Source organism: Armigeres subalbatus, chromosome 2 (genome assembly GCF_024139115.2).
Source record: "Armigeres subalbatus isolate Guangzhou_Male chromosome 2, GZ_Asu_2, whole genome shotgun sequence".
Lineage (NCBI taxonomy): Eukaryota > Metazoa > Arthropoda > Insecta > Diptera > Culicidae > Armigeres > Armigeres subalbatus.
The window spans coordinates 392,099,515-392,122,367 of NC_085140.1; the positions used below are offsets into that span (position 1 = coordinate 392,099,515).

A 22,853-nucleotide genomic window follows, 5' to 3' on the forward strand; every position below is an offset into this window, starting at 1 on the left:
TATGAGTGTGTGTCGATGGGATGGTGCAGGGGCGAGAAGGCATTCATTTCAGGCTATTAAGGGGCGATTGTTTTCGCTCGATGAAAGATGTTTCTTGGACGTGCCGGACGTGTCATTACTGGGGCTTGGAGCAGGGCCGAAAGAGACGAGCGATTTAATCGTATTATATGAGTGATATTAAAATACACACCCTGTTGAAATAATAGCTCTCTGGATTGCGGGTGATGCTTATGTGATATTAATTGTCGGTGGCTGAAAAGGTAGAAAATATTTTGTGCTTGATAATATATACATTTTTAGCACATTCTGATAGTGGATTATAAATGTATAAAATTCGCTAAATGCTTCTCAGTGTCGGATTAATAATTGTCATTTATCGAGCATCGAGAAACGTTGGATTTTTCTGTGATCTATTGGAATCCTCTCAGATTTCATGTGAACCGTCATGTTTTTGCAATAACATTCCACCGTTGCACGCCAGCCCAGCCGTCCAATAATTTCACATTCCATTCCACTGTTAGACGCCAGTCGGGGGCAGCCCTCTTGTAGCAGGCTCCATTTTCCCACAGTTTGCTACTGAGAAAATACCACACTCTCGAAAGGCTATCCGACACCACCAGACACTAATTACGATCAACTGTCGAACACGTTCGATAAATGCGGATATAAATTAATTAACCTCGAAAAAAGAAATGATTGCTCCCAGCGGCAGTCAGCTCAACTTGCCTGCAGCACGCTGGAAGCTAAGTCAACCCTCACGAATACTGGTGGTGGCCTAATGAAAATGCCTTTGCTTCCCATTCCCATGCTTACCCTGAGTGGTTAGTACTCTAGTAGACTCCTTTATCGCCTGCCGTTTCCTTGCCAGCTTTATTTGTGCAATAAGCAACCTACTGTCAGGTAGCGTCAATATCGATATCGAAAGCATGCACCGGAGGATGACTTGATGTTGGGAATGTTCGCGGTCTCAACACGCGCAGTCATAACTTGAAATACAACAGTTTTCTACGGGGATGCCAATCGTTATTACATAGATAGTTAATCTCTCTTATTGTTTTAATTTATTATATAGCAGAGTAATAGATACTCAAACGAACGAATCTTCAAAAGGTGTGAAAATAATTTTCCAGTTCTCTGGCAACTCTGGTCAGCACAGCAAAGAAAACAAGAGTGAAACTCTAATTAATTTCTTGCTAGCCATCATGACATTAAATAAATCATATAAAATATCCCGGATTTTGTGCTTATTGGGTTTAACGATAATTAAACCATATGGTTGCGCCTATATGTGTTTGTAAACGTTCGCATTCTTATCTCACATTTAGCAAACTCACCGACCACGATTCATGTTTTCAACAATGCAATCCATGGGATCCATTTGAAAACTACCGAGAATCCTACGCACATTTTCAATCATACAGCAACCGTGAACCAAATACGAGGAGAATCATATGGCAGGACCACAATGCCGAAATTCATGGGCAAATATTTTATCGTTAACGAAAAAATACTGCTCATTTGGGTTTTATGCAAAGAAATTTGAATCGAAAACAATCACGTAGCCATTCTTTTAAAGATATCTGATTCCGATTCAGGATTTGGATGTTGAATGGTATAATGAGAAATTGTTTAATTAACTTTAATTGGAAAGCCGGCGACGATTGGCACGGTAAGGCGAAGCTCACGATCCTGAGCACAGTGACAAAATTGGGTTCAATAAATATTCGAACAATTTTGGTCGATAAGAACAATTTTGGTCGATAAGTTTGGTCGATAAGTGACTACTAAATACTTGACTTCTTGGGTCAATGGCACGGGTTCAATGTTTACACCTGGGATTTACTGAACTACGTTTCTCACATAATACAAAAAATATTAATTTTTCAAATCCAGTAAGAGGGGTACAAACTCCTTCAAAATAAAAGAAAACTACACCATTGTTTGAGCCGAGATACGTTGAACCGTATTGCGTGGGCGATTCCGAAGAGTTATGAATGAAAACGTTTCCTTCAGTTATTATTCATACCCTGAATGATGCTCCAGCCTCCATTTTTGGTACGTGCTAGGACGGTTGCTATGATGTTACGATCGTCGAGACGAGAGGATTAAAATGTTGAGAAATGCAAATTTTTGTTATTCACAGTGAGGCGATAAACCGGACTGGCAGTTGGTGTAGGTGTTGGTGGAATCTCACCAATTTCCTCACCCTGCTTTCCGGCCATCGCCTTATTCCAATTGCTAAAAAAAATCAATTCTTACCTCGGTTTTGGTGAGAATGCATATAGGGGCTTAATTAATTAGGTATGTAAATCAAGCTGCTGGCTTATGGTTGCGAGGGGAGATTGATGAGTAAAGAGCTTTAGATTGGATTTTAGATTGTGGTTTGTTAAGTTTGCTTGGTAATAGGCATTCCGATGACTATTTTTGGAAGCCCGTAATGAAGGGGCGTAATTGGCAAGTGGGCGTCGAAAGTCATCATTGGAATGTTGTATCAAGTGGCGAATGAGAAATATTGATTGGAATAGATTATCATTTTAAAGACTTTGAATGTGCCATATTTCCAATGGGATAATGCTCACTAATGAAGTTGCTACGATCATTTGCGAGAAGTATTAGTGATACGGTCCTACATTTTGGCGTCCACATTACGAACGAAAATGTTGAAAATATTCAGTAAGGGAAAAACCCGTGATTCTAAAATTCCAGATTTTTTGTAATTAAGTTATTGATTTCTAAAGTTCACATTTTGCGGTTTCATAGAATGTATTTCAGCGTTTCAAAAACTTTGCGGAAAAACTCAACATAACATAATCATTTTTATTATGAAAAAGGAAATGATTCTTTTACTTGACAAGTATTTTTGCACTACAGTTTAAATCAGTGGTTCCCAGCATGCTTACATATTGTATGCATGTTCATATTGTATATTACAAAATGTTGTATATTTGAACTAAATATTTTATTCCTGTGAATATTTTACGAATAAAATATGTACTTGTAAGGACATTTCGTTCTGCAGGTTTCATCGTCGTAGCTGACTTCTAGTTTTAAGTACCCTTTTTGGAGTAGCGGACTTGACACGAAACTTCACCAAAGCATCTTTTCGGCTCAGTTGGCAGAAAATATTTTAAGCTGTTTTTTTTCAAATAAAATTATGACATATGACATATGATTATGTCGATCGATTTTGTAATTTCGATCTCATGTTTTTTTATGTTTGAAGGTTATTGTGCACTACCCATAACTTGTCGTAGTAAATAACGAAAAGTTCTGAAAAAAAATCCCATTTGGACTTCTTAGCAACATTCACTCAAGATTCTGAGCAAAATACGTCCGTTCGGAATTTCAAACAGACTACGTTTGGAATTCTAAAGAGTATCTGTTTGTGATTCTGAATAGAATTCCGGTCGAGATTAGGAATTAGTTTGAAATTTTGAATAGAGTCCGATTAGGATTCTGTTTGATATTATAAACATAATCAGTTTGGGATTCTGAACAGAATCCGTTCAAAGGTTCTGAACAGAATCTGTTTGTGATTCTGAAATGAATTTGAATGGTATTTTGGACAGAATCCGTAGTTGACGCAGTCAACGTATTTTCTGGAATTGAAAATCCAGCAAAATTCCTGTACATCCACGTAAAAACCTATTTTGAAAAATAAAACTCAAAGGTGCAGCCTAATCGGGTTGTACGCAAAGGTGATGTAGGACTACGTAGCTATTCGAAATTGATGGTATTTGCCATAATAATTTGTGTCGTTTTATTAACATTGAGCAAACTGTTCGGAGGCCAACTGAATCAAGAAGTTGAATAGTGAGATGACATAGTGAATTTTAATGGATGGAATCACTAACAGCAACCAAGCTACCACGCCAAACCCAATGCCACCGAAACAGTCCATTTTCGCAATTAATTCTTTATTTTCGTCAAACGTTGGTCCTAACAAGAACCAATTTTCTTTTCCCAATGTTGCTTTCCAACTAACTGACACCACAATTTGTAATAAGTTTTCAGCATCGGCACTGGCGGTGCGGGATCGCCACAGTGCTATTTTTATGGTCAACCTTTTCTTCATATGAAATTCTGGTTCGTTGAGGTTGAATGATCTGCAGCAACACATCGAGCACCACCACCAATGCGATGGATTTGCTTTGAAAATGTAATTAGCGCCTCCGTGATGCTGTGTCCGCTCCGCTACGATCGCTTTGATGCGTCTGCTATGCGTAAAATCTTGTTCAAACTGAGGATTAGATCCAAACCCGCAAGTGATTGATTTTTGATGTCTGTGCTAGTGATGCATGTACGTGATTGGTTAGTTTACCTATTTCTAAACTTTTTATCAATTATCGATAATAAATAGCTAATAATCAGTATTTTCAAATAAATACAAAGAAGCGTTGGCTTATCCTTGATCGAATGGTCCAAAAAAATTGAAAATCCATCGAGAAACGGCTTAGATATTAAAGTTTAAAGTCTATCATATTTTCGTGACGGTCCCCGATTTTCGCAATCGTAAAGTGTACCCCAATATAGAAAACACAGACGTAGTCCTACGTCAAAAACATTCTTATTAGGGAGGAGGAGTGTATGACAACATTATTGTTACCTGTAGTATAACCTTTAGCTCCTTTAAATCTGCGATTAAATACAAATTTGCTACTATCATAACCCGGAGAGATAATATTAAAGTATATTTGCTGACGACCTACTACATAACATCTATGTATGAAGTTATGAATTTCATGAATCATAATGATAAAACTATTATCGACATACGTATCTGTCAAATGTACAATAAAGTAGTGGAATTAAATGGAATAGTACAAACTTGTCTTATGACAAGTGAATACATTCCACTTAAAATATTTTCCTTATCAATACTGGTGTAAAAAAACATTTTCTCATATGAAACATTTTACCGTTCTGATCTAGGAACAGCCGCTTGAACACTAAACTAAAAATAGTTATACATCACAATTACTCATGATTTCTTAGTAATCATGATGTTTGTATAAAATATGACTAAACTTAAAGTCCCCACAGAATCTGATTGTCTGGTCGATTTGAATGTTGTTGTTTTTCAACTATACAGAGTAAAGAGGAGACCAATTTTTTCCCTTCTCTAATTTTGAGCAAAGTGTACACTAGAGATGGGCAAAACAGCTCATTGCAGTGAGCGGATCTGATCCGTTCAGCTCATTGAAAAGAGTCAGCTCCTTGGATCAGCTCTTCAGTTCTTTAATGCTACGTTAAATTTCGGACACCCATCATCCCACGCGATTTTTTAGAATTTTCACAAACCACTGACTGAGGAGATCAATTTACACGACAGTTAAATCTCTCCGCTTTATGTTATTCTTTCAGCGGGTTTTCCTTCTTGTCCAAAGAGATAAAATGGCTACAAATTAGTTGGACATAGTCTCAGTGTCCGAAATTTAACGTGGACAGGCTTTATTCAAACATAATTGTTAATATTATTATTTAAATTTTAATTATTGTTCAAAAATTTAAATTTAAAAATTTATGTCATTCATTTATTTATTCATTCATTCATCATTCATCTATTCACCTCACTTTGAAATGATTAAAATGTTAAGCTATAGTGAGGTAATAATTTCTATTGAAAAACCGACGATTTTAAACCGTCTAGTTTTGAAGTCTAGGAGTTAATTTAGAATCATTATATTTATTTCTATACAAAAACTAACTCAACATTATTTTCTTTTCATAATTCTAAGTTACATTTTGTTGATAACGTTTCTCAAATCGTTAGTTTGAATAATTCAGTCCCTAGTCTATGATATGTATATGAACCATATCACGTGTCATAAGTTTTCTCTTCATACTGGGTGCAGAAAATCAATGCCTTGTTTGCGCGCTTCTAACCATGCGTAGTTGACATTTTCATACAAGCGAGCCCTTTCATCTATATTGGATCCCGAAATGCGAGAGAACTAAAAACAAGAGAGTAAAAAAATACAGAGCACGGTGCTACAAACAAACAGAGTGCACATGTAGCAGTATGCTGGCGGGAAAACCCGTCGCAAGCAAAAGATCCGCTCCGTGCAAGACACAGCTCCCAGTTCGGTTCGTTTGAACCTAGGGACGTTCCGATACTCCAAAATATCGATATTAGATTCGATACGATAATCGAATCAATGTATCGATATAGCCGATATATCACAATAAAAATATCGATATATCGGAAAATCAAATGATATTTCAAGTTTTAGAAAATTTCAGGAATATGTTATTTTTATTCCATTTTAAGTTTATTTCTGTTTAACATTTACAAAATACAGTTTTACAATTAGTCGAACCAGTCTGCTTCGTCAATGCCACTGAGGAAAATCAACTTTTCGAGATGATTTGATGAAAGTCGATTCCTGGTTTCCGTCATAGTAGCTCCTGTTTTCGAAAATAAGCGTTCACATGGCACGGAGGTTGCCATATGTACCAGATGTAGTCTTGCTTGCTTGTAAAGTTCCGGGTAGATGGTCTGCATATCCTCCCATACCGTCAGTGGGTTTGCTTCCAAAGCGCTTACTGGTGCCGACAAATATGCAATCAATTCGTCAGCATCTTCACAAGAATTTGGTTTCTCCTTGACCAGTTGCTTGTTGAGTCCGCAGAAATCTACGTCATCGTCCTTTTTCCCAGTCGATGTCACCGTTTCTTCGTCATCCACTCCATGTTCTTCTTGAATGTTGTTGATATTTTTTCGAATTTTGAAAAGCGCTGCTGACAACGCCGATTTATTTTGGAAATGCAGATCTTTGAATCTGGGATCCAAAATTGTTGAAACAGCAGCAATAATATTGTGTTCAATTTGTCCAAACCGTTTATCTAATTCTGCGAGAAGGCTACCCTTCATAGCCTTAATAGCAGGGATGGTGGTCAAACATTTCTCAACCTTAGATCGGAGGCATTGCACAATCGGAATAATTTTTTGACAGTGTAACATACTTCTGGCCACTGATATCTCGTGTGACAAACTCGAATGGCTTTAGTAGCTGCAGAAGCTGTTTCGAGAGCTCAAGCTCCGTCGATGTGAGCATAGGTGGCCCATTGGAATCGTCCATTAATATATCTGCTACAATTTTACGCATATCCATGAACCTATCGATCATATAGAACTTTGAATTCCAACGGGTTGGCACATCCTTTTGCAACATCAAAACGTTCCCCTCCGCTACACCACTAGCAGTTTGAACCTTTCGAAGCTTATCAGATGCGTTGACACTATTCTTAAAGTACTTCACAATGCTTCGAATCTTGATAATAACATCGTTAATGTCGTCAAGCGATGTTGCTGTTTGGGTCACGAGGTTAAGAGTATGGGCAAAACATGGCAACCGACGGTGGTCGAAAGCTTTTCTCATCGCAGCAATCATATTATTTGCGTTGTCTGTCACTACACTTACCACTTTAGCGTTCTCGATATCCCATTCAGCAATAGTCTCCAGCACAGCTGTTTTTATGTTCTCCGCAGTGTGGTTTGTAGTCATCTGTTTAACACTTAAGTTGATCGATCTGAAATCTGTTCCTTCCAGGTAATGTGCCGTAATGCCGAGGTATCCCTTTTCTGCCATCGTTTCAGTCCAGATGTCCATCGTGAGACACAAATGTCGCACGTTCTTGAGCTTGGCCTTGTAAAGATCTGATGTTGCTTCATATTTCAAAACCATCTCTTTTTTGAAATATTTCGTCGAAGGCACTTTGAATGCGGGCATCAAACACTTCATAAGTCACCGAAAACCTTCACCCTCAACAACAGCAAAGGGACGATTATCTTTGCAAATAAAATACAGAATGTTCGATTCAACAGTGGCAAAACGACGTACACCTACAAATAAAAATAAGTTACTCAGCTGACAGCAAAATCATTGTACTATGCCAAAATAGTACCTTCAACAATGCTAGAGGATTTCTCGAAAGCCTTCAGAATGGTCGAAAATTCTTTTGCTTGGGAAGGTCCTGGTTCATTAGCCCAATCATCATCCGTTTTCTGATCGTTTTCCAATTGTTTGCCATGGGCAGGATCGGAGCCTGCAGACGCAGATGGTTCAGGTCGTGATGCACCGGAGAAAACAAGTTTACTATTCAATCGAGTGCGAGATCCATCAGGTTCTCCATTCCTTCTTAAGCTTATCATCAAATTTGGATGATGCACTTCTAGTTCTAGATGTCTCGATAAGTTGGTAGTATTTCCGCTGTATTTCACATGTTTGCAGCATTGCTTGCACTTGGCAATTTTATTCAACACGATTTTTTCGAAGAAAATCCATACGCGACTATTTGGTGGAGCCATTTTCGCAGATTCGAAAAACACGGATTATTAAAGACTGTTCTAGATGACAGTTGAGCGAAAACTACAGTTCCTTTATTGCCACGAACTGCATCTCTGGCCTATATAGATTGTACATCAAGCAAAGATGAGACAATTATACTATTTACAGCAGTAGAGTGGTGCTCTTGCAATGTACATAAGCGTTCGTTGTACATAGAAAGACAGACAGACAAGCTAGAGACAATCGCTTGAATCATCACACTGATGTTAGTTAACTAGTGAATATTTGCTGGGGAGCGCATGTGTGCTAGTAAATGTGCTAGCAATCTTGCATCGTTCCCTTTTTCCTGTTTCTCAATGGGATGCTTGGTACGCTAGTCAGTTTTGTATATAGATAGTAGAATCTATAGATGAGCGAAAGCATGGCTGAGTCATTTTTTTTGCCCGTGCACACGCACATATGACGTCACAGCCCTTAACGTTTCCATTGAAATCGTGACGTCATGCTCGTTTGGAGACACGTTTGACAGTTCGTTTGGAGACAGAGGATTTTTCTTCGCTCATCTATATATTCCACTATCTATAGTTTTGTAGCATTACCATTCATTTGTGTGCGTTCTATGATGTTTCTCATATAAGCTTTAACCCAAATTCGTACTGGCAAAGCAAACACAATAACACATAACGGCGTATGATCCAATTGAGGATTGATTTTATCAGGGATGCATATTTTTTTGTCAAGCGTTGCACTTTCAAACATACAAGATAATATTTTTGTGTTCACTTAATGTTTTTGTGTTAATTTTTTTCTTATTCGATATATCGATATCGAAAGCGAAAATATCGATATGGCCGATATATTGAAAGCAATGTATCGATACAAAAATATCGGATATCGAAACAAATATATCGATATTGCGATATATCGGAAATATCGGAACGTCCCTAGTTTGAACCACATGGTTCGCCCGCTAGAATCGGTCGCGACTGATCCGAATCGAGATCCGTGTCGCACGGATCTGAGATGGTAGCGCAGCTCTCGCTTCCATGTCACAGCAATTTTGAGCTGGACTACTACATGAGCGGAACTGAGAGTTGTTCGGATCTACGGATCTTTTGCTTGGTACGCTTCGTTCGCTACCGCACTACTAGGTATATTTTGTGTGTCCGTTCGTAGCGCCGAGTATGTGGGTATGGGTTAAGAAATAGACGGCAAGCTAGATTATTTTTGCTTGGGTGTTTCTAATTCCTCTCAGCAGCAGAAATGATTTCTGTTGCTTGGCAAGATGGTGCTGTCGCTTGGCTTGATGGTGCTTGAGGTGCAAATAATAAACGATCAGCACGTGCGCGGTACTGGACTGGAATGCTCATACAAGCTCGCTTGTGTTGCATACCGCGAGCGTGGTATTTTCGTTTGTGTTGTACAAAATACAACAACGCGCGTACTCGCGTGCGTACGCTCGAGGGAGTTTCTCTAGGCGCGTGTTTGACAATGATTTCATCAATTTAAAGTGAGCTGCTGAGCTGGGCTTCTTCAAAAAAGATCCATGGCTCATCAGCTCAATGTAAGGAAGCGAATCTTTCGAACAGCTGCTGAGCGGAGCGCCCATCTCTAGTGTACACTAGGGCAGTTCACATTTCAAAAATGTTCGAAAATTGGTTGGTTGGGGATGTTTATTTGAATTCATCCCAATTTGACAATTGTAGGGAGACTTGAATAAATTTTAAGTTTTTCACATACAAATTTCCATATAAACATTAATTGACTTCGCGCCACCCCTAAATGGCAACCGAATTGCCTGAAATTTTGCCAGGACTCCTATATTATCAAAATGATGCTAATAGACATATGGGAGTTGGAATTTTCGAACACTTTTGAAATTTGAACTGCCCTAGTGTACACACAGCGCGTCTTACCGCACAGCTAAGGAGGGCCCCGATGGTATGTAGTTTTCGATATATTTCATGAAAGTACATTTTATATAGATTAACTACATTGAATACTCCGATGTGAATATGGATGTACATTGAGTATGTGGAACCGGCTTCATAGTGCTGGGCAAGATGCGCCAACGTGTGACTGGGTGGCAGCCAATCAACGCAAGGATGTACAAGCTAAGGATAAAAGGCCGTTTCTTCAACTATAGCATCATCAACGTGCACTGGCCACACGAAGGGAGGCCCGGCGACGAGAAAGAAGCGTTCTATGCTGAGCTGGAGCAGACATACGATGGATGCCTACTGCGGGACGTCAAAATGGTCATCGGTGACATGAACGCTCAGGTAGAAAGGGAGGAAATGTATAGACCGGTCATCGGACCGGATAATCTGCATACCGTATCGGACGACAACGGCCAACGATGCATAAACTTCGCAGCTTCCCTCGGAATGGTAGTCTGAAGCACTTTCTTCTCCCGCAAGAAAGGACACATGGAAATCACCTAATCAAGTAACGGAAAACCAAATCGACCACGTTCTAATCGACGGCAAATTCTTCTCCGACACCACGAACGTCCGCATTTACCGCAATGCGAATATTGAATCCGACCACTACCTCGTTGCAGTATGTCTGCGCTCAAAACATTCGACGGTGTACAACACGCGTCGGAGTCGTCAGAGTGCCAGCAGGAAGATCGAGACCGTGAAGAGACGGAGCAACTGTACCGCGCTAATAACGCACTATGAGAAGTTAAACCGTTCACGTAAGGGCCACGAGCCACAGGCCGATATGTGTAAGGACATAAACGGGAACCTTCTTACAAACGGTGAGGTGAGGTAATCCAAAGGTTGCGGCAGCACTACGAAGAACACCTGAATGGCGATGTGGCAGACAACGGTGACGGTATGGTGATGAACCTAGGAGCACGCGCGCAGGACATACGACTTCCAGCTCCGAATCTCCAGGAAATCCAGGAAGAGATTGACCAAACAACAAAGCCCCTGGAGTTGACCAACTACCAGGAGAGGTGTTTAAAGACGGTGGTGAGGCACTGGCTAGAGCGCTGCACTGGGTCATTACCAAGATTTGGGAGGATGAGGTTCTGCCGTAGGAGTGGATGGAAGGTGTCGTGTGTTGCATCTATAAAAAGGGCGAAAGCTGGATTGTAGCAACTACCGCGCAATCACATTGGTGAACGCCGTCTACAAGGTACTCTCCCAAATTTTATGCCGCTGACTAACAGCAATTGCACGAGAGTTCGTGGTGCAGTACCAGGCGGGATTTATGGGTGAACGCTCTACAACAGATCAGGTGTTCGCCGTACGTTAGGTATTGCAGAAATGCAGCGAATACAACGTGCCAACACATCATCTATTTATCGACTTCAAAGCCGCATATGATACAATCGATCGAGACCAGTTATGGCAGCTAATGCAAGAAAACGGATCTCCGGATAAACTGAAACGGTTGATCAAGGCGACGATGGATCGGGTGATGTGCGTAGTTCGAGTTTCAGGGGCATTCTCGAGTCCCTTCGAAACGTGCAGAGGGCTGCGGCAAGGTGATGGTCTTTCGTGTCTGCTTTTCAACATCGCTTTGAAAGGGGTAATACGAAGGGCAGGGATCGACACGAGTGGTACGATTTTCACGAAGTCCGTCTAGTTATTTGGATTCGCCGACGACATAGATATTATGGCACGTAACTTTGAGAGGATGGAGGAAGCCTACATCAGACTGAAAAGAGAAGCTAAATGGATTGGACTAGTCATCAACACGTCGAAGACGAAGTACATGATAGGAAGGGGCTCAAGAGAGGTCAATGTAAGCCACCCACCACGAGTTTCTATCGGTGGTGACGAAATCGAGGTGGTTGAAGAATTCGTGTACTTGGGCTCACTGGCGACCTCCGATAACGATACCAGCAGAGGAATTCGGAGACGTATCATGACAGGAAATCGTACGTACTTTGGACTCTGCAAAACGCTACGATCGAATAGAGTTCGCCGCCGTACCAAACTGACTATTTACAAAACCTTTATTAGACCGGTAGTCCTCTACGGACACGAGACCTGGACGATGCTCGTGGAGGACCAACGCGCACTGGGAGCACTTTTGAAAGGAAAGTGCTGCGAACCATCTATGGTGGGGTGCAGATGGCGGGCGGTACGTGGAGGAGGCGAATGAACCACGAGTTGCATCAGCTGTTGGGAGAACCATCCATCGTTCACACCGCGAAAATTGGAAGACTGCGGTGTGCCGGGCACGTAGCCTGAATGTTGGAATGATGGTTCACAAAAACGATTCAACGGTAACAAGAAGACGACGTGCACAGCGGACAAAGTGGATCGATCAGGTGGAGGACGATTTGCGGACCCTCCGCAGACTGTGTGGTTGGCGACGTGCAGCCATGGACCGAGCTGATTGGAGACGACTTTCATGTATTGCACAGGCCACTCCGGCCTTAGTCTGGTAATAAATAAATAAATTATGTCGCTTTTTTGCTATCATTTATCATAAAAAATTCACAGAAATAATAAACCAAACATTTGTTTGGTAATGATATGGGTAGGGAGCGGGACCATTTGGGCAGCACACCCTATTCCCGTCCGCAACGTTAATAACTCGACCGCGTTCCAACAAATCGGCTTGATTTTTTGTGCATCATTAGATATCAACAGCAACTAACCATGTACTAAAAAACAAGTAATTTGATTGTAAAGCACGCGAGTAATGAACGTTGCTAACGGGAATGGGGGGTGCTGCCCAAATGGTTCTCTACCCTATATGGGTGTATTTCATTATATCGGTTCCAAATAAAATTGAATTATTTTAGGCGTGAGAAAAAAGTGTTTTTTCATGCGGTTATGAAAAGATTTCAGCTTAGTTATACAAATCAGCAAACATTTTACCTGCATTTATTGTTGGTTTTGTGTGATTTTAGTCCTGTCCTTCGCCTTGTATATGGTTCTTACCTGAAATAAATAAAATAAAATATTTAGTTGGGATTGCTCTGGTATACATAAAGCATTGAAATATATTGTTATGCTTTAAGGATTAAAAAATGGTGCTAAAATTCTGTCGCCTATATATTATTATGTAACTATTCTTCTTCTTCTTATTGGCATTAAATCCTCACACTGGGACAAAAGCCGTCTCGCAGCTTAGTGTTCATCAAGCACTTCCACAGTTAATAACTGCAAGGTTTCTAAGCCAAGTTACCATTTTTGCATTCGTATATCATGAGGCTAACACGATGATACTTTTATGCTCAGGTAAGTCGAGACAATTTCCAATCTGAAAATTGTCTAGACCGGCACCGGGAATCGAACCCAGCCACCCTCAGAATGTTCTTCCTTTGTAGCCGCGCATCTTACCGCACGGCTGAGGAGGGCCCCCTATATATGTACCTAGATATTATATATATTATGATTACCTGAGGTGGTTGAGACAAATGAGGTGGCTTTGTGGTAGCAGGCAAAATACCTGCTTCGGCATAGACAGACGATAAGTTCATTATTGATGCGCGATGGGTGCAAAACAGTCTCGAGACTCGCGTTATTTTGTTTTGCTTTGCTCGGAAAAACCACACATTACAAGCGGCAAAACGTTTACCAAAAACGAACCTCGATACCTCCCTACCCATATATCCAACATCCCAGTGATTACTCGTGAAAGTGCAAATGACATGTCGGCCTCTATTAATGCGAGTATCACGTCAACATATTCCTATCCATTCCTTAATTGACCTGAATTCGAACATGGCCAGCGTCGGTATTAGTCAAATTTGGGTTACCAGTTTTAAGTCATTGAAGGTGACATTAGACTTAAATATCATCTGTTGGTTCTCTGTGTACAATTCATTTTTTCATTTCATTTATTTAGTTAACATCCAAACAGATAACACTGAATCAACAATTTGACGCCACAATGCACGGTTCGAGGCCGCATCTCTCCATCCTCGAATACGCCCCACGCTCGCCAAGTCGTTCTGCACCTGGTCTGCCCATCCCGCTCGCTGCGCTCCACGTCGTCTCGTACCTGCCGGATCGGAAGCGAATACCATCTTTGCAGGGTTGCTGTCCGGCATTCTTGCAACATGTCCTGCCCATCGTACCCTTCCGGCTTTAGCTACCTTCTGGATACTGGGTTCGCCGTATAGTTGGGCGAGCTCGTGGTTCATTCTTCGCCGCCACACACCGTCTTCTTGCACACCGCCAAAGATGTTCCTAAGCACCAGTCTCTCGAATACTCCGAGTGCTTGCAAATCCTTCTCGAGCATTGTCCATGTTTTATGTCCGTAGAGGACAACCGGTCTTATAAGCGTCTTGTACATGACACATTTGGTGCGGTGGCGAATATTTTTCGACCGCAGTTTCTTCTGGAGCCCGTAGTAGGCCCGACTTCCACAGATGATGCGCCTTCGTATTTCACGACTAACGTTGTTGTCAGCCGTTAGCCAGGATCCGAAGTAGACGAATTCCTCGACCACCTCGAAGGTATCCCCGTCTATCGTAACACTGCTTCCCAGGCGGGTCCTGTCGCGCTCGGTTCCGCCCACAAGCATCTAATTTGTCTTTGACGCATTCACCACCAGTCCAACTTTTGTTGCTTCACGTTTCAGGCGGGTGTACAGTTCTGCCACCTTTGCAAATGTTCGGCCGACAATATCCATGTCATCCGCGAAGCAAATAAATTGACTGGATCTGTAGAAAATCGTACCCCGGCTGTTACACCCGGCTCTCCGCATGACACCTTCTAGCGCAATGTTGAACAACAGGCACGAAAGTCCATCACCTTGTCTTAGTCCCCGGCGCGATTCGATTGTCAACGAAGCCGGCTTGATAACTTCCCACGAACTCGTTCACTAATGGTGACAGACGACGGAAGATGATCTGGGATATCACTTTGTAGGCGGCATTAAGGATGGTGATCGCTCGAAAGTTCTCACACTCCAGTTTGTCGCCTTTCTTGTAGATGGGGCATATAACCTCTTCCTTCCACTCCTTCGGTAGCTATTCGGTTTCCCAGATTCTGACTATCAGTTTGTGCAGACAAGTGGCCAGCTTTTCCGGGCCCATCTTGATGAGCTCAGCTCCGATACCATCCTTACCAGCTGCTTTATTGGTCTTCCCTCAAGGTGGGGGCTGGTTGGCTTCCATCGTCCGCTGAACTGACGTAGTCATCTCCTCCGCTGCCTTGACTTTCACTGCCTGTACTCTCAGCGTCATTCAGATGTTCCTCGTAGTGCTGCTTCCACCTTTCGATCACCACACGTTCGTCCGTCAAGATGCTCCCATCCTTATCCCGGCACATTTCGGCTCGCGGCACGAAGCCTTGCTGCAGCGCGACCGCCCGCGCTGCGTCCTTCTCCTCCAGAATCTGTCTGCACTCTTCGTCGAACCAATCGTTCCGTCGACTTCGACCCATATACCCGACGTTGTTCTCCGCTGCGTCGTTAATGGCTGCTTTGACTGTGTACAATTAGTTGTTTTAATAATCCTCCCTATTATTTTTAGCTAATTTGGTTGTAATTTGGCAACGTTGCTCATTAAACTCGGAAAATATATGAGTACGTTGGCAATATAGGAAATTTAGCAAGTGAATAATTCGTCTTTGTTGCGAAACAATTTGATGCTTGCAAGAAAAGTTATTAAGGAAATACTAAATCGTGGGAAATTCAATTGATCAATAATGAGCATTTTTGTTTCCTTTATACGCCCAAAAAAACAAATCTGACAAGTATTGTTTAAAATCTTGGCATATACAACTCTGTAAGCTTTTTATGCAGATATTGTATTAAAATAATACAAATCTGTAAGATTTCAGTACAATAATTGTATTGAAATCTTCCGAAATTGTATATGCCAAAATATTTTACAGTTTCTTTACGGTTCTTATGCAGAACCGTATTAAAATCTGCCATCCACTGGTTGGGTGTAATTTTGCTTACAAAAACCCGACCGCTGTCTTACAGATTAGGAAGTATTCTATTAAGTCTTCGGGTTGTTTATATCTACACCCGGTTCTTGTTTTACACGGGTGGGTTTTAGTTGATTACGAGCGTTGATGAAACTATGAGTTTACCCCATGAAAAAAATCACAAAAAATCAAAGAAAGTTCAGGTGGTATATAAAAAGGTGTGAAAAATCAGGTTAACCGGAAAATTAAAGAATACCAACCGTGTAATAAAAAAATTGAGTGTAAATAGTTAACGGGCCGCCAAACGGAACGATCTTTCACATACTGGGCGATTTCTATAGTAATTTCCATACAAACTCCAAACTGTTCGTGCTACAATCAATTCAGTTATAATTTATTCAGTTAATAGTTTAGGAGGTTCAATAAAACAGCAAATGTTATCGTTCAAGCATAAGAGAGTGAAAAATTCAAAACTCTAAGCTCATGCTCAAACCAGTGACATAGGTAATCAAATGAAATATGCTGAAATATTTTTTAAGTAGCTTACGTCGGGCGGTCGTATCTTGTATATAACCCTACTGATTTTTGGTTCATTTGAACCATCATGCATCACCTGGAAATTGTTTGAGTACAATCATCTAACACAAGGTGCACAGTTGCACACTCAATTTTGATACTAACTGTATATAGATAGGCTAAACATTAAAAGATGAACGATCCCAGTTGGCCAAATTCTTACATTCCAACTTCAAACACAATGTTTTAAATAAATATGAAAATTTTCAAAGATGATCCAAATTGTATTATTATTTATTTACTCATACTAAGGCAGGAATGGCCTGTGCCACGCAGTCCGCGTAGGATCTGCACATGGTTTTCCACCTGATCTATCCACCTTGCTTGCTGCGAACATCACCTTTTTATGCCCGACGGACCGCTATCGAGAACCATTTTCACCGGTATTTCAACGATATTCTGGCTACGTGCTCGGCCTACAGTAGTCTTCCGATTTTTGCGGTGTGAAAGATGGATGGTTCTTCAAGATGATATAAATCCCAGTTTGGGTTATAAAGTCATGATGATTATTACGAAATGCATCAGCGATTAGAGCAATTTACTTCCACAAAACATTGTTAAAATCAGGGATGTTATCGATCATTTAGTGATTTGCGTTCGATCATTTAGTAGTTTGTTTATAACTCATTCCAGAAGTTGAATTTCAAAATTTGTTGTATGGTGAACTCCTAGTGCGAAGGTTTTTCTACAACTCTGCCAAATAGTTCGTTGTCTGAATTCCACTAGTAATGGAGTTATAGCTATAGTATCAGTGACTTAGACTAAATGATAACCAAATTCCAATCATTTAGTTTAAGCTACAGCAACTAGCGCTATAACTCCGTTATTAGTTGAATTCTAACAACAAACCATTAGGCAGAGTTTTAGAAAAACCTTTGCACTAGAAGTCCACCGTACTACACATTTTGAAATTCAGCTTCTGAAATGAGTTATTGACAAACTACTAAATGATCGAACCCGAATTACTAAATGATCGATAACATCATTGGTTAAAATTTACAATATATAGTTGCTTCGCATATACATTAGGGTGGCTCAAATCAGTATGGAAAAAACTTTTTTGACATTTTTCGGTGGGCCGCCCTCTTATTCGGTTCTATTTGATGCCCTGATGCTCTAGACAAAATTTAAGCCAAATCGGTCAACGTTTGGGCGGTGCTAAACTCGTTGGAAGTTTATATGGAAAAATGTATGCAGAAACATCCAAAAACAGTGAATTGCAGTTGGACGGCACAACTTACGATGAAGAACTATGATACTCATTCAGATCTTGAAGAATTTTATACATAATGGTATGCAGAAAACCGCGAGAAGATTAGAGTTTGTCCAGCTAAGTTATTAGCATTTGTCTGAAGTGGGGTTTGAGCAAATTTCGTTTCTTTTACCTTTGAAAAGAAATAAATTCACCCCTACAACACTCCAGTAAAATGCTAATATCTTTGCCTAATAAACTTCAATCTTCTCGCGGTTTTCAGCATAACATTCTGTATTTAATTCTACAAGAACTGAATGAGTATCATGGTTCTTGATCGTAAATTGTGCCACCCAACTGCAAATCACTGTTTTTGGATGTTTCTGCATACAACGTTGACCGATTTGGCTGAAATTTTGTCCAGAGCATCAGGGCATCAAAAAGAACCGAATAAAAGGGCGGCCCATCGAAAAATTTGAAAAAGTGTTTTTTGAGCCACCCTAATATACATGTTCATTGGTAATCCAAGTAAACTCACGTTTCGCAACACATTAGAGCATTTTTCTGGTAGTCTCCAATTGAATTCTATACTCTCAGAGCTGCCTTATTCAACAGTAAATGTGAGCAACCAAAGAAGATAGCACTTAGCTCTCCTACGAAGGCTATATTTGCGAGAAAGAGGTCCGACGCAGGGAACGTATGTCTGAAGGCAAACCTAAACATTATTCGCTGCGAAGTGTAGAGGCATTTTAAAACCACCACGCGACCAGCACCGCAGAATGTACGCGGCGGCATTGGAATGCTTATTTATGAAACACGTGATTTCTGCATTATGAACTTTCTGTTATGTTTCTAGCACTATTCGTCGTGTTCGCTCGTTTGCTCCGCGCCCTTAGCCCTCTCGTGCCACAACGAATAGCGATAGTCCCATCAACCGGTTATTGCTTGTAAGTCACTATTTAATGTTTTGCCGGGTGCGTAAATTGCCGTGCCTTTGCCGAACAGTAGCTCATTTGGTCCGTTTTACAGCTCTACCGCAAGAATGCGATGTGCGGATTGATGTGCCAAAAGTCCAACTCATATGGTAGGACTTCCACGTCAAACTGAGTGCTTGGGTGGTTGAACTACTAGTCGGAGTGAACTTTGTGGTGAACCGTGCTTAGCGCTGGGACTGAACTTTCGATCGTAAATCTCCTGGATTGTAGGTAGCCACATACCATCATCAACACCTTCGCAGTTGTGATTGGAGGGACCACACACATATCACAACCGAACTAATCAGAGTGGATTGCAACACTTAGTTTTTCATTACAATTAATTCGCATTCCCTCCTAATTTTATTTATAAATGGTTGCTGTAACTATTTTATCCAGCAATACTGCACACAGTACCCTCAACCAGCATGTTCTAGGTCTTCTTTCAATTTTGTATATTACCACTAATCACATGTGGGTTTCGTATTCAGATTAATCTCAATTGTGGTTAAAGGTAGAATAGGAACCTTACAAAATATTAGCATGAACAAAATTGTTGGATTCTCTTACAAATAAAAAAGCGTGTTGGATTACTAGGATTGTTTATAAATATTTATGCAAATATGTGTACGTCAGAAATGTCCAACAATAGTAGAAGCATAAGTTTTTTTAATCAACTGCAACAATGAAAATTGGTGTAAATTATGTAAAGTTATCATACAGAGTTTCATGAAAATTTAACCTAATTTATGTGATGTCTTTCTCGTTGTTTTCAGCTTGAAAGTACCGAACTGTTGAAAAGATACAATAAACAAAGATAAAAAATAAATAAAAAATAATAATCCAGTTAATTCAGAATGCTATTTGAAACAATCTTTTAGTCGGTGCTACATTAAAGGTTTCCCCAAACACACGTGACAGAACTGTCGCCGCGACTTTATTGCTGGGTTTTCAGGCCATCCGGACTGTTGTGGCAAGATATGCGATAATTGTCGCATAAGTCCTTCAGAATAAATTTTGATAAAATTAGTCGATAATCATAGTGATGAAGTTGAAGATATCAACACATACTGAGTAAAATGTGAAATGCGATAATGAATTAAATCGAAACATACAACGATGATAATAATCATCATTTATCTCAACTCGTTTCAATGCTTCCCACCCCGTGCTTATCGGAATGAAAATGGCAATCCACGTCAACATTCACCGGCGATCGATGGCCCCATTCCTACACTACCACTCAGTTAATAGCGAAAACAATAAAATTCCTCATCATCCTCCATTCAACCGACGATGATCGCCGCTCGTTGCCAAAGCCATTCCGGATGCCGATCCGATCCGGGATCGCCCATGCATCGCCGCTGTCCTCTTGTCATTCGATCCTCTTCCATCGGTCGTGTCTCGTTTCTCGGGCTTTTACAATCGTTTAGCTATTCATACAAGCATTATTATTATCCGCCACACTCCATCTCTCGTTCTCCGACGTATCGGAAGTATTAATCTGCGCACTCTGATATCGGAGGCTCTGGAATCCCAATCATTTGGCTGCCGAACGACGGGTGACCGCTTCACAAAACTCATTCAGCCAATTGGCAACCGCGGGGTAATCCAGCTGCCAAGTGGCTTCAGTCGCCATATTAATCTCTAACCACAGCGATAAAAATCGAAAGCCAACCATCACCCGTGACCCGTGGTCGTCCTCGGTAGCCTTTTCTTCCGTTAACTAACACACCGACTGGTTGGTTAATGAGATGGCATAGCTGTAGTCAGTAGTGATGGGATTATATACCCAGGGTGGACCGAACGAGAGAAAAGCAAATAAGAAATAGTTGCGTTTTCTGAAGCATCCCTGCGTTCGGAAAACACAGTAGAAAATATTCGAAAAAAACATTATGTAGTTCCGCGAGTTAATTAGCTTAGCTTACACCTTGACTTAGACTGAGTGTACATGTCATACATCAAATACATGTCATGATCAATACTTCGTGATTGATCATGTAGGGGACAACATTGTATAACGCACTCACGCACTATGGGGAATCAGGTGGCCGAAAATTAAAAAAATCGACTTTGCTCGATTCGTAATTCAAGGTGACCTACTAAATGCTAATGTTTTGAAGCATTAAACCCCAGAATATTAGCATTCTAAGCCATATGGTTATCAATAAATAGGCATCAGAACCAGACACTTTTTAGTTCTTGAAAAATTATTCCATTATTCAATTGCCAATATCTTCGGCTACAGTAGCTTTTTTCTAACTCTTCAAAAAGTTTCTGAAAGCTTGTTCCGTGGACTTCCGAAGAACGGCTAACTTGTGGGAAAATAGGAAATAAAACATCCAAATACGACCCGACGGAAAAAAAAATTCATGCAAAAAATTTGCGATTCCGACCACTTTTTCAAAAAAAAAGTAATTAATTTCGAAACATTGAATATGGGTATTCTTAAAATACACGGCAGACTGCGGTGGGCTGGATATCAATTTTATACGTATGCCAAAAGAGCGTCAAGAACAGTTAAAATAGAGGGAGTAGATAACACGGAAAGTGCCGTAGGCTTCGTGGTAGACCGTGTGCACGATAGCTTATGCAGCTATATGGAGTATCACTAGGCGCAGTATCAAGTTAGAGCTCACGAGGCACGTCAGGTAGATCGTGTTGAAAAAGCTTTGGAATATATCTGCCAAAGCATCGCTGTAGATAAACAAAAAAAGAGTCAACTCCATACAAAATTGAAAAATCTGCATTTGAAATTTGAAAAAAATAAATAAATGGCAGGCCGCATCCAGGTTGACACAGGCTTGAAACATAATTTGAATTAGAAGTATTTTATCATCCTGAGCCATAGCCAAAGATATTAAAGAAAGCGTACCTTAAAAGAAAACAACTTATACAGAAAAGGCTTTATGATAGCTTTGGTGTGAGGGTCGATCAGCCAAGGCAAGACGGAGCAGGATCAAGTACAACTGGAAACATTTGTCGACGAGCGTTTTCGAATCCAAATTAGGTAAAGGTAAGGTGTTAAGTAAAGCATTGGATGTCAACGAAGAGCTAATACACCGGCTCTGGAACATTCTGATCGCGATAAACTGCCAAGATCCAATCAATCCTGAAAAGCTAGAAAGTTATTGTAAAGCAACCAATTTGCAACTGTATGATTGGTATAAAATTCCTGCTACGGTGCATAAAGTCCTTGACCATGCTGGGGATATAATAATTCATTCACCAGCACCACTTGGAATGTTGGCTGAAGAAGCAGCTTAGTGTCAACATAAGCACTTAAAAAAAGTCGGACTCATCATACCAGGAAAGCTTCAAGAGAGGATAATTTACATGACGTTTTCATTCGTGCTATGAACTCGTCGGATCCGTTGATAAGCTCCCTCAACTTAGGTAACCGACTTCAAAATAAATCTAATCTGGAATATCCATGTTCAAAGTTTTTTAGTGACTGAAAGTTCCTGCAGTACAACAGATTTGAGTACAGAGAAAAATGCCCTAGCAGATATTTTAATCAATCTTGAAGTAATAAATGATAATTTTGTTGAGGATGTTCATGTACATAATGACTAAATAAACGTTGTTGCAGTATACTTGTACATCTTGAAGCTTTTATTACATGGAGTTCGTATATCTATCATAGAGCTTTATATTGTATTCCCTTTACTTGTTTTGAGGGTTAAGAGTCTGAACCAATTTGAAAAATCCTTCAAAGACAACCTGTTGCGCTTGTAGATGCAAAGGCCTGTATTCCGCGGAGTCTTTGGGAAACTTAGAACATCTGTACAACTCAATACACACAAAAACAATATACAATTTTCTAGTTCGAATTCTACAGGTCTATGCTTCAATAAAATACATGTCTATAGACTGCTATGTACATGTTACGTGCGTAGATAACATGGAGATTAAAGGGCTGTATTCCAGGAAGTTTGGAGACCTTAGAAGCAATAATGACCG

At 40.5% G+C, this 22,853-nt stretch overlaps 2 protein-coding genes across 2 annotated transcripts in view; both read right to left on the reverse strand.

Moving 5' to 3' along the window:
- LOC134213203 (protein expanded) overlaps window positions 1-22,853 on the reverse strand; it is a 174,279-nt gene that overhangs the window by 63,235 nt on the left and 88,191 nt on the right. The window lies entirely within an intron of this gene.
- On the reverse strand, window positions 6,915-7,688 carry LOC134210209 (E3 SUMO-protein ligase ZBED1-like). The gene has a single exon (XM_062686251.1). It carries the CDS (start codon window positions 7,686-7,688, stop codon window positions 6,915-6,917), a length of 774 nt encoding a protein of 257 aa, XP_062542235.1.